The sequence below is a fragment of the Schistocerca gregaria genome, chromosome 8, assembly GCF_023897955.1.
Source record: "Schistocerca gregaria isolate iqSchGreg1 chromosome 8, iqSchGreg1.2, whole genome shotgun sequence".
Taxonomy (NCBI): Eukaryota; Metazoa; Arthropoda; class Insecta; order Orthoptera; family Acrididae; genus Schistocerca; species Schistocerca gregaria.
The window spans coordinates 195,202,420-195,214,516 of NC_064927.1; the positions used below are offsets into that span (position 1 = coordinate 195,202,420).

Consider the following 12,097-nt stretch of genomic DNA (forward strand, 5'->3'; position numbering starts at 1 on the left):
TCAAACATACTCACATGTCGCTGCTTGTGTAACAAACCCATATTTAACGTTCGTTTTCTCTAGAATATAACAGCGATAGGTGCCGTGTTGGAGTCCTGTGAAGGAAAACGTTAATGTTTCGTCTCGTCATTTCAGTTATAGCATATAGCTACTGCCGAGAAAATCCGATATGTTACAGTTGATTGTGGATGGATTGTTTTGGGGGAAGAGACCAAACAGCGAGGTCATCGATCTCATCGGAGTGGGGAAGGATGGGGAAGGAAGTCGGCCGTACCCTTTGAAAGGGTACGAGAGTTAGCTCAATGAAAGGAATCCAGGCTACGTTTATTTAGAAACACTTCTGTTTTTTGTTGAAGCTGCTGTCACGCTACTGCACTTATGCTAGTGAAGGAACTGCGCTGACAGATTCTGTTTCCAGAGAGCGATTCTGTGTTGCTGAATTTTACTGCTTTGTGTAGTTATCTTATGCAATAGGCTGCTGTGAGTATAAGCGTTCTAATACTTAAAATAAAGATTAAACATGTGCAACAATGGTCGAATATCTTTATTGTGGTAAGGTACAACAATCCACAAGAGACTCTAATATTTCAAAAAATTGCTATCAGAACTGTGTAGTTCTTAAATGGAGAAATAAACATTTATTTTTTAGACAGCAGTTGTCCAAGTGACTAGTGTAAGACGAAGAGCTGAGTGCAAAAATCACTTCTGTACGAAGTCCATTGTAATTTGTTATTACCTCAATTGTTTTTTAAGGTTGTCCCAGCAACCCAATATTATGTGTACAACCAAAAATGTTTTTTCAAGAAGATTAAAACCTCTCCATATTTATTTGTAACTTAGTTGTATCATTGTTCGATGGTCGTAACGTAAAATAACTCAAAAACATGCAAGTGATATCAGCAAGAACACCTGTCTCGTGTCATTGTTTAAACTGGCCTTTGCAAGTAGTGGGTTCAACATGATAGTACGATCACTGTAGTGCACTTGCGTGTATCAGTTTTTATTCACTATCAATAAATTACTTCGGGAAACATAAATTGTCACATGCATTAGCTGTCGTTGACAGTCTATCCTCCATAGATTCTCCTTTCCATGCTCCCCTTCATTCACCACCGGAGTGTCACATTCAGATTTGTACTAAATTCATCACTTCTATTTTTTCCGTGGTAACTTTTCCGATAGTTGCAGATTCACAAACGGTCTTGTATTGAAAATTGTCCTACGACATTCCGTCCCGTTCTGCGAAATATAACTGGCGGGTCTCATATAAGTCAGCCGTATTCAGTCACAGATCATGTCATTTATATCAAATAAAAAGGCATTTGCGATACCGAAAGGCAAAAAATTAATTCATATACATATTGGAACGTACTGAACTATGCCTTTATAATATTAATATGCTACGTCTTCGATATCTCATTACACATGTATCTTTTCATTGAGGCAACGTATTAACAATACCATATTCCCCACTTTGCGTGGTTCACATAATCCACGGAGCTACGGACCTTTTGCTTGTTGACTGAAGGTTCTGTGAAATAAATAGTTCCATTGCTCAGAAACGTTCCGTGTAATGGATGCTGGGAACCAAAACACTGGGGACAATGACTTCTTACCATTCTGCGTGTGTCTTCCTGTCTGACCAATTACGTATACGAGGAGTTTTTCAGCGAAAGAATTCCTTGAACAGTGTGGTGTCAACAGGATGTTCTGCGTGAAGTTAACTGATCAGCGTGGAGTCTACAAACATCCATTTCCTCAGTGTCAAAATGCCACGTTTTCGTTTTTGGGTAGCCAGTTGCTTACAGCTTTTCACCAGTCGTGAAATTTAGCTTTAAATATCGAAGCTTTATGTTTTGAAACACCCTCAGATACAGTTGTTATCATCGAAGTGTGATTTACATCTCTCACAGCAGTGCGAAAACGCTGAAACCCAATCTTTCAAAATGTATGCTGGTCGATTTTGAACTTTCGTACACGTCTGAAATGTCATAATCGTCACTTTCCACTAGGTACATCACTTATTTTGAAGTTTTCATTGTTCTTCATTGTTTTCGTGGCAACTTCGTCGGTAGTTACAGATTCAGAAACGGTCATGTATTCGAAATTGTCCTCCGAGATATGGAAGTTTACTCCACTGGCTCGTGCCAAAAGATTACTCTGTCGTTACAACTTTTGTATTTAATAAAAAAGGTGACTAGCTGCTTCAGTTACTTATCAAAACCTCAGTAGATACTCCCCCTACCTTTTAAAACAGCGTCTCACACCTGAGAACAACCAACAGTTTTATAAGGAGTTAATATGTTGTCATTTCCTTATTAATGTAAGAAAACACTTTCCACATGCAGCCGCACTTCAAAAAATGTTCCCACCGGTCGTACAGCGACAGCTAATATCCCATACAGCTTGAATTAGTCTTTCCCGTTAGAGTGCATGAGGGACAAAATCACTGACAGGCGTGGTTAAAAGCCTGTCGTTCACAGAATATAATTGGTATTTAACTACAACACGGAGCACGAATAAAGTCAGTTGTTCGTCAGAAGGTGTTAGGACAAGGACGCGCTAGTCAAGGCTATCATGTAGCTGGTTTTATAAAAGTTGCCGCCTCGTCACTCTGAAAAAGTCAACGAAACAGCCAGAATTCTATCAACACTACAAATCCAATCAGGACAGAAATGCTACACACACAAGAATACTGAGCTGCACGGTCTTCAGTGTTGTTGCCATGTGGTCATCACAGTTAGTGAGGAACACACGCGTGTCAGCTTCTCTTCGCGCTGATGTTGCTTCGTCAACGTCGCCAGTGGTAAGATGGAATGGCGTCTGATTGGTTTCTTCAGCCTGGTCTGCAGTGTCAGATGCAGCACAAAACGAGGCTGCAATGGCAGACTTGCGAGTGACCGGGAGGATGCCCATCAGAGATAGTGGCACAAAGGCAGCTGCAAGATGCAGCTGTTGTCCGCTGGTACTGAAGTTTTGATGCACGGATACACCCGGTCATTTGGCCTGGCAGGCACCATAAGCACCAGCACGGAGGTGAGCAGCTGTGAAGCACACAGAATATCCATCTGAGGTGTAGCCTCAAATTGGAGTGGTGTCTGGGGGGCTGGTGGCGTGGCCGTTGGCCTGATGTGGCTGCTGAGCGTCCAGTTGCTGAGGCAAGGCCTGCTGAGTCAGCTGCAGGATCTGCTGCTCCGTCAGCTTGAAGGAGGTGGTGCGCTGCGAGGTCAAGCTGCGGCTGCGCGTCTCCGTCTTGCTCTTGCTGCTGCCTGTGAAAACAAGGCCGTGGTGAGACTCCAAGGTTACAACTGCGGTGGCGCTCAAAGCTTTTGAGTGTACATATTGATGAAAGCTTGAAATGGAAGAAGAGCATTACTGAGCTTCTCAAACAATTAAATCCAGCTACTTTTGCTATGCATGTAACTTCTAATCTTGGAAACAAATGAATCAATCTCGTCATGTATTTTGCAAATTTCCATTGAATAATGTATTATTCAATAACTTTGTTGGAGTACCTCATTACTCAGGAAGAAAGTGTTAAATGCAGAAAAGTGAGCAGTAAGAATAAAGTATGGTGTTCAACCATAGACGTTATGTAGGTATCTGTTCAATGAGTTGGGAATATTAAGTGCGCCGTAGGTATGCACACACACACACACACACACATGCACACACACACACACACACACACACACACACACACACTGTGTGATCGATAGTATCTGGATACCCCCAAAAACATACGTTTTTAATATTAGGTGTATTGTGCTGCCACCTACTGCCAGATACTCCGTGCCAGCGACCTCAGCAGTCATTATATGAAACGTCCCCTTTGAAAAATTATACATGACTGTGCTTATACTGACACACAATATTTTTTTAGCACAACGCAATCTGACTTTCAGTAATCCCTACAAGAGAATGGCTCTGACTAACATTAACCCATATGTTTCACAAATCACTTACCTCACAAAAATCTTCGTTACTCGAAGTACTGCAATACAGCGAGCGCCACTACTGCCAGCTAACTTAATAGTCATAATATATATATATATATATATATATATATATATATATATATATATATATATATATCAGTTCATGACACCAATTCTTACAAATTTCAAAACTCCGCCATCTCTCTCCCCACGTCCACCACTGCTGGCGGCTCACCTCCAACTGCGCAACGCTTAGCATCCAGCTGCCGCTGCCCGACACTACAATGGCGAGTATTACAACAATGCCAACCAGCCACCGACTGCACACGGTACAGCCAGTGATTTTCATACAGAGCGCTACGTGGCGGCGGCGTTACCAATAAAAAAACTTAAACAGCCTACTTACAATTATACATCACCAGAGAGCAGAGTCTGCGGAACTCACGGACTTCGAACGTGATCAGGCAATTGGGTGTCACTTGTGTCATACGTCTGTACGTGAGATTTCCACACTCCTAAACATCCCTAGATCCTTTGTTTCCGATGTGATAGGGAAGTGGAAACGTGAAGGGACACGTACAGCACAAAGGCTGTTGACTGACAGAGACCGCCGACAGTTGAAGAGAGTCGTAACGTGTAATAGGCAGACGTCTATCCAGAACACCATACATGAATTCCAAACTGCATCAGGATTCACTGCAAGTACTATAACAGTTAGGTGTGAGGTGACAAAACTCGGATTTCATGGTCGAGCGGCTGCTCATAAGCCACACATCACGCCGGTAAATGTCAAACGACGTCTCGCTTGGTGTAAGGAGTGTAAACATTGGACGATTGAACAGTGGAAAAACGTTGTGTGGAGTGACTAATCACGGTACACAATGTGGCGATCCGATGGCAGGGTGTGGGTATGGCGAACGTCGGTGAAAGTCATCTGGCAGCGTGTGTAGTGCCAACAGTAAAATTTGGAGGGGGTGGCGTTATGGTGTGGTCCAGTTTTTCATGGAGCGGGCTTGCACCCCTTGTTAGTTTGCATGGCACTATAACAGCACAGGCCTACGTTGATCTTTGAAGCACCTTCTTGTTTCCCACTGTTGAAGAGCAATTCGGAGATGGTGATTGCGTCTTTCAACACGATCGAGCACCTGTTCGTAATGCACGGCTGTGGCGGAGTGGTTACACGACAATAACATCCCTGTAATGGACTGGCCTGCACAGAGTCCTGACCTGAATCCTATAGCACACTTTTGTCATGTTTTGGAACGCCGACTTCATGTCAGGTCTCATCGACCGACATCGATACCTCTCCTCAGTGCAGCACTCCGTGAAGAATGGACTGCCATTGCCCAAGAAACCTTCCAGCACCTGATTGAACGTATGCCTGAGAGAGTAGAAGCTGTCATCAACGGTAAGGTTGGGCCAACAACATATTGAATTCCAGTATTATCGATGGAGGGCGCCCCGAACTTGTACGTCATTTTCAGCCAGGTGTCCGGATATTTTTGATCACACAGTGTATGCGCGCTAATGAAATTCGCCGTATGTAATCCATCACAATTTGAGAAGAATGTGATGTCCATACCTACAACATTAAAGCAAGTGGCTTCTGGCTTGGGAAGGAGTTTAATATGCAGCAACAAAAATTTTTGATCTTTTGTCCAATAACATACAATATCTGACAGGTAGCAAAGCAAGTTTTAAATCAAACTTAAAATAATTTGTCCTTGACATCTTCTATTCTACTGACGAATTTTTACTTAAAACTGGTAGCCATTAAAAAAAATGTAAACAGTAATCTTGTACAGATATCTTGTAAATTGACTCGTTTCACGTCAATTCGGTAAAAGAATCATTCAAATGATCTATGAAACCCGTAACTAAGTAACCAACCAGCCAACCAACCAAACATGTCTCCAGAGCCGCACAGTATCGTAGCATCCGCCGAGAGTTGCAATGTGCGTGTATGAAAATACGGCGCCAGGTCGTATCCACTGTCACCGCCATCAGAGCCAGACTGGTCATACTACCAGTTTAGTTATTGTTCAACGGATTCGGGAAGAAGACGAAGTTTAAAGTATACTGTTAATAATTTTTATCGTATACTGTTAATAATTTTTCGCCGGCCGAGGTGGCCGAGCGGTTTTAGGCGCTACAGTCTGGAACCGCGCGACAGCTACGGTCGCAGGTTCGAATTCTGCCTCGGGCATGGACCTGTGTGCTGTCCTTAGATTAGTTCGGTTTAAGTAGTTCTAAGTTCTAGGGGACTGATGACCTCCGATGTTAAGTCCCATAGTGCTCAGAGCCATTTTTTGTCCGTCGTGATGCCAGTTGAGAAGCTGCTTGATGAAGTAGTAGCGTGATAAAGTATTGTTAATTTGCCCTGTGGGGGAGTGGAATTGTTGTTGTGTGATCTGAAAGCCACCTACCTCAATTAAAACAACTGCTTTTTGAGGTGGAGGATATTCTTCGTGCCACCTTTATGTTGGACCCCAAGCTTATTTGGTGTACACAACGAAAACAAAGGTAATAGAATTCAGGCGGATCAGATGATACTAAGGGAATTAGCTTAGGAAATACGCCACAAAAAGTAGCATATTAAATGAGATTCACCATTTTGGGAGTAAAATACACTCCTGGAAATTGAAATAATAACACCGTGAATTCATTGTCCCAGGAAGGGGAAACTTTATTGACACATTCCTGGGGTCAGATACATCACATGATCACACTGACAGAACCACAGGCACATAGACACAGACAACAGAGCATGCACAATGTCGGCACTAGTACAGTGTATATCCATCTTTCGCAGCAATGCAGGCTGCTATTCTCCCATGGAGACGATCGTAGAGATGCTGGATGTAGTCCTGTGGAACGGCTTGCCATGCCATTTCCACCTGGCGCCTCAGTTGGACCAGCGTTCATGCTGGACGTGCAGACCGCGTGAGACGACGCTTCATCCAGTCCCAAACATGCTCAATGGGGGACAGATCCGGAGATCTTGCTGGCCAGGGTAGTTGACTTACACCTTCTAGAGCACGTTGGGTGGCAAGGGATACATGCGGACGTGCATTGTCCTGTTGGAACAGCAAGTTCCCTTGCCGGTCTAGGAATGGTAGAACGATGGGTTCGATGACGGTTTGGATGTACCGTGCACTATTCAGTGTCCCCTCGACGATCACCAGAGGTGTACGGCCAGTGTAGGAGATCGCTCCCCACACCATGATGCCGGGTGTTGCCCCTGTGTGCCTCTGTCGTATGCAGTCCTGATTGTGGCGCTCACCTGTACGGCGCCAAACACGCATACGACCATCATTGGCACCAAGGCAGAAGCGACTCTCATCGCTGAAGACGACACGTCTCCATTCGTCCCTCCAATCACGCCTGTCGAGACACCACTGGAGGCGGGCTGCACGATGTTGGGGCGTGAGCGGAAGACGGCCTAACGGTGTGCGGGACCGTAGCCCAGCTTCATGGAGACGGTTGCGAAAGGTCCTCGCCGATACCCCAGAAGCAACAGTGTCCCTAATTTGCTGGGAAGTGGCGGTGCGGTCCCCTACGGCACTGCGTAGGATCCTACGGTCTTGGCGTGCATCCGTGCGTCGCTGCGGTCCGGTCCCAGGAGTGTAGATGACGATGGTTGGACTAGAGAGGATATAAAATTAAGCAAGAAAAAAGAAGACTTTAATAAATGGAACATAAATTTAAGTGTTAGGAGGTCGTCTTTGAAGGTATGTCTTTGGAATGAAGCCTAGTACAGAAGTGAAAAGTGAATGATAAACAGCACAAAGAAGAAGATATCGGAAGCTATTGGCATGTGGCGCTACAGAAAAATGGAGATTAGGTGGATAGCTCGAATAACCATTCCTGCGGTACTGAACTGGGGAAAAAAGATATTTGTGACACAACTTGACTAAAACAGGGAATCAGTTGATAGGACACATTCTGAGGCATCAAAGACTAGTCCACTTGGCAATCGAGGGAAATGTTCGGGGTAAAAATTGCAGAGGGGAGACCAAGACTCGAATAGAGTAGGCAGGTTCGAGTGGATGTTTTTTGCTGTAGACAAGCAGATATGAAGTTTGCACAACACAAACGATAGTGGAGAGCTGCGGAAAACCAGTTTTCCGACTGAGGACGACAACAACACGTATAATATGTCGAGTGGAATGGAAAACGGTCTCCGATTATCCTGAGAATCGGTGGTATGAATCGCAAACATTGATTTAAGTGATTTATGATATGATCTGTACCGAAATTCCTCCAAATCCTAGCAGGAAGTTTTGCCTGGTGGTCAAAATGGTTCAAATGGCTCTGAGCACTATGGGACTTAACATCTTAGGTCATCAGTCCCCTAGAACTTAGACCTACTTAAACCAAACTAACCTAAGGACATCACACACATCCATGCCCAAGGCAGAATTCGAACCTGCGACCGTACCGGTCGCGCGGTTCCAGACTGTAGCGCCTAGAACAGCTTGGCCACCCCGGCCAGCACCTGGTGGTCCTTCGATCCACAATGGCTCCATAATATCCACATACAGCGATTCTGGGGGTATAATCACATGTGCATGAAGAAAATATTTGATATTTTCTGCAAACGAGGTTCTTTTCCGAAGAAACATGATTCGTTGTAGCGATGCAAATGTTGGGTGCATGATTAGGAACGAAATAATGACAAGATCTGAAACAGTAGTAGGGGCAGCTTGCAGTCTATCGCCTTTTCCGGCTGTGCTAAAATCGTTGTTCGACGAATGGTCCCCTCGTAGCCTTGTAGAGCTTCGAGTTCCGATTTTTCTAAAATGCTTGGGAAGCTCATCGTTGTAGGTAACCATTTGTTACCTCTGAGTAAATCAGTGACCCATTGGGTGTGTGCATTCCTTGTAAGGCTTGGAAATTTTTTGTTTTGTTTTAGGCAATGTCAAAGTTGCAAATGCGAAACACTCCCAACTGGTCACAGACCCATTTGCTGGAATTGGTTTGTAAACAACAGAGAGTACTACAACGGCCCATCCTGGCCATTTGGGTAAAACATTTATATGATACATACTTAGTAAGCCACCATGTGGTGTATGGTGGAGCGTACCTTGTACCACTGCTAATCCCTACCTTTCCGGTTCCACTTGCAAGTGGAGCGAGGGAAAACCGACTGTCTCTATGCTTCCGTACAAGCCCTGATTTCTTATAGCTTGTCTTCACGGTCCTTAAGCGAGATGTACATTGGTGGCAGTGCAATCTCTACACAGATTTTTGGACAACATGGTTGTGGAGATGAAGCAGCGATTAGTATGGTTAATCAATTATTGGAAAACAGTCTCAATCCCATTTATTATTATTATACCGCCAACCGGTTTCAACCCGACGTAGGGGTCATCTTCTGGGCGTTTACACCATTGGTCGACTGTTGGTGGTGTCACTCCTGTCTACATAACGGTAGGATAGTTTCCTGCCATCATTTCAGTTTGGAGCATGCAGTGAGCCCGTAAAGATGCCTAGATAAATAGTGTCTACCGCCAAGTATGAGAGTCTGGTGAGAGATTTCGCCTGATGTCATGAAGCCCATATAACATAACTGTCATGCGTTTTCTTCTTCATGGCAATATTGGGCCGCACTCGTCAGGGGCAATGAAGATGCTCCTGCAGCGGTTACGGTGGGAAGTGCTTGATAACCCACACTACAATCTGTAATTGGCTTCCCCTGAGTTGTATCTGTGCTCACATAAACCGCTTTCTATGAAGACAACATTTTGGCGCGTACAACGAGCTGTAGGCCAGCGTAGAGAGTTGGTGGAAATCACGGGCCATTGCCTTCTGCGTGTGAGAACAGAAAGAAAGCCACTTGTCTGCATATCGAGTCATGGTAATGCCCGCGCAACTATACTCCATAGTCTTTCTCGTACGATTTTACAGAAACTATTCATCAAACAAATTTTATTTTTACGTTATGTATAGCTTTACATCTCGCCTTTATGACGAAGTGCGCAGCATCTCGCTATTCGTCATACTCATTGTGGTGTTTGTATTTAAGTAAGATGCTGCCCAAAATTCGAAAAAGTTTCAATGGAAAATATATTTTGCTATGATTTTGCTTTTGGTGCATATGTTACTGTGACGAAATTTAGGTAAGATAGCAAATTTTTCTTTAGACTTGGGAGGAGGTTTTTATTTGTCTCCAATCTGGAGGAAATATATATGGCACGTTTACTGCTGACTGCATCCGCACGACAGTGAAATATTTATAACATACACCACATCTCCTAAACCGTTCAAGATGCCGAATCGAGAGTTTGGCAAATGATATCAAACAACGAGGAGAGTATTGTTCACACATGGAACTTTTAAATCTATGTCGACATAGCTGAAGCAAAAATTTTTATTTTTTTCAACCCAGTACCGTAATTTTTGAAAAGTTATTGACCGTTGAAAAGTTAATCTGATAGTGTGAAAATACAAGTGAAATTCCTTCCCTTATGTTACAGAAAACCGACGCAATGAGGTTCTCCATAAGGTATTAATTTCCCTGGTCGCCTATTGCATGTTTAGTAAGACACTCTGTTTCAAGATTCTGTCACAAAAGCTATTGCAAGGTGAGTTTATGCAGTTTTTACTGTGTTTTGGCAAAAACAAAATTTAACATAGCAATTAGATAAATGAATGCATTACTCAAAACACATAATTGATGACACTTCGATGAAGGAAAAAAGTTCAACAACTCGGATGAAAATAAATAGCCAATTCTGTTGTAACTTCAGGGGAATCCTGTATCGCAGTGTATCTTTAATAGTGCAGAGTTGATGCTGAAACTTACCAAAGAATTTTCTTTCTATACCTCAATTTTGCACAGAGCATAACTTAATCATAGCTAACACTAGGTTCAACAATCATAAAAGAAGGTTGTATACATGGAAGAATCCTGGAGATACTAAAAGGTATCAGATAGATTATATAATGGTAAGACAGAGATTTAGGAATCAGGTTTTAAATTGTAAGACACTTCCAGGGGCAGATGTGGACTCTGACCACAATCTATTGGTTATGACCTGTAGATTAAAACTGAAGAAACTGCAAAAAGGTGGAAATTTAAGGAGATGGGACATGGATAAACTTAAAGAACCAGAGATTGTACAGAGTTTCAGGGAGAGCATAAGGGAGCAATTGACAGGAATAAGGGAAAGAAATACAGTAGAAGAAGAATGGGTAGCTTTGAGGGATGAAGTAGTGAAGGCAGCAGAGGATAAAGTAGGTAAAAAGACGAGGGCTAATATAAATCCTTGGGTAACAGAGGAAATATTGAATTTAATTGATGAAAGGAGAAAATATAAAAATGCAGTAAATGAAGCAGGCAAAAAGGAATACAAACGTCTCAAAAATGAGATCGACAGGAAGTGCAAAATGGCTAAGCAGGGATGGCTAGAGGACAAATGTAAGGACGTAGAGACATATCTCACCAGGGGTAAGACAGATACTGCCTACAGGAAAATTAAAGAGACCCTTGGAGAGAAGAGAACCACTTGTATGAATATCAAGAGCTCAGATGGCAACCCAGTTCTAAGCAAAGAAGGGAAAGCAGAAAGGTGGAAGGAGTATACAGACGGTTTATACAAGGGCGATGTACTTGAGGACAATATTATTGAAAGAGAAGAGGATGTAGATGAAGATGAAATGGGAGATATGATACTGCGTGAAGAGTTTGACAGAGCACTGAAAGACCTGAGTCGAAAAAAGACCCCCAGAGTAGACAACATTCCATTGGAACTACTGACGGTAGGTGCGGACCTCGGGGAGGATCAGTTTGGCTTCTGTAGAAATGTTGGAACACGTGAGGCAATACTGACTTTCGACTTATCTTAGAAGAAAGATTAAGAAAAGGCAAACCTACGTTTCTAGCATTTGTAGACTTGGAGAAAGCTTTTGACAATGTTGACTGGAATACTCTCATTCAAATTCTGAAGGTGGCAGGGGTAAAGTACAGGGAGCGAATGGCTATTTACAATTTGTACAGAAACCATATGGCATCTATAAGAGTAGAGGGGCATGAAAGGGAAGCAGTGGTTGGGAAAGGAGTGAGACAGGGTTGTAGCCTCTCCCCGATGTTATTCAATCTGTATATTGAGCAAGCAGTAAAGGAAACAAAAGAAAAATTCGGAGTAGGTATTAAA

At 43.2% G+C, this 12,097-nt stretch overlaps 1 protein-coding gene across 2 annotated transcripts in view; it reads right to left on the reverse strand.

Annotated features, from left to right (window-relative positions):
- Positions 1-529: 529 nt before the first annotated feature.
- The window catches only part of LOC126284535 (uncharacterized), a 374,399-nt gene continuing 362,831 nt past the window's right edge, over positions 530-12,097 (reverse strand). For both annotated transcript variants that reach the window (XM_049983534.1, XM_049983532.1), the window contains exon 10: positions 530-3,269. In XM_049983534.1, the coding sequence (XP_049839491.1) occupies positions 3,082-3,269 (188 nt within the window). In that variant the 3' untranslated portion in view covers positions 530-3,081. The remainder of the gene's footprint in view (positions 3,270-12,097) is intronic.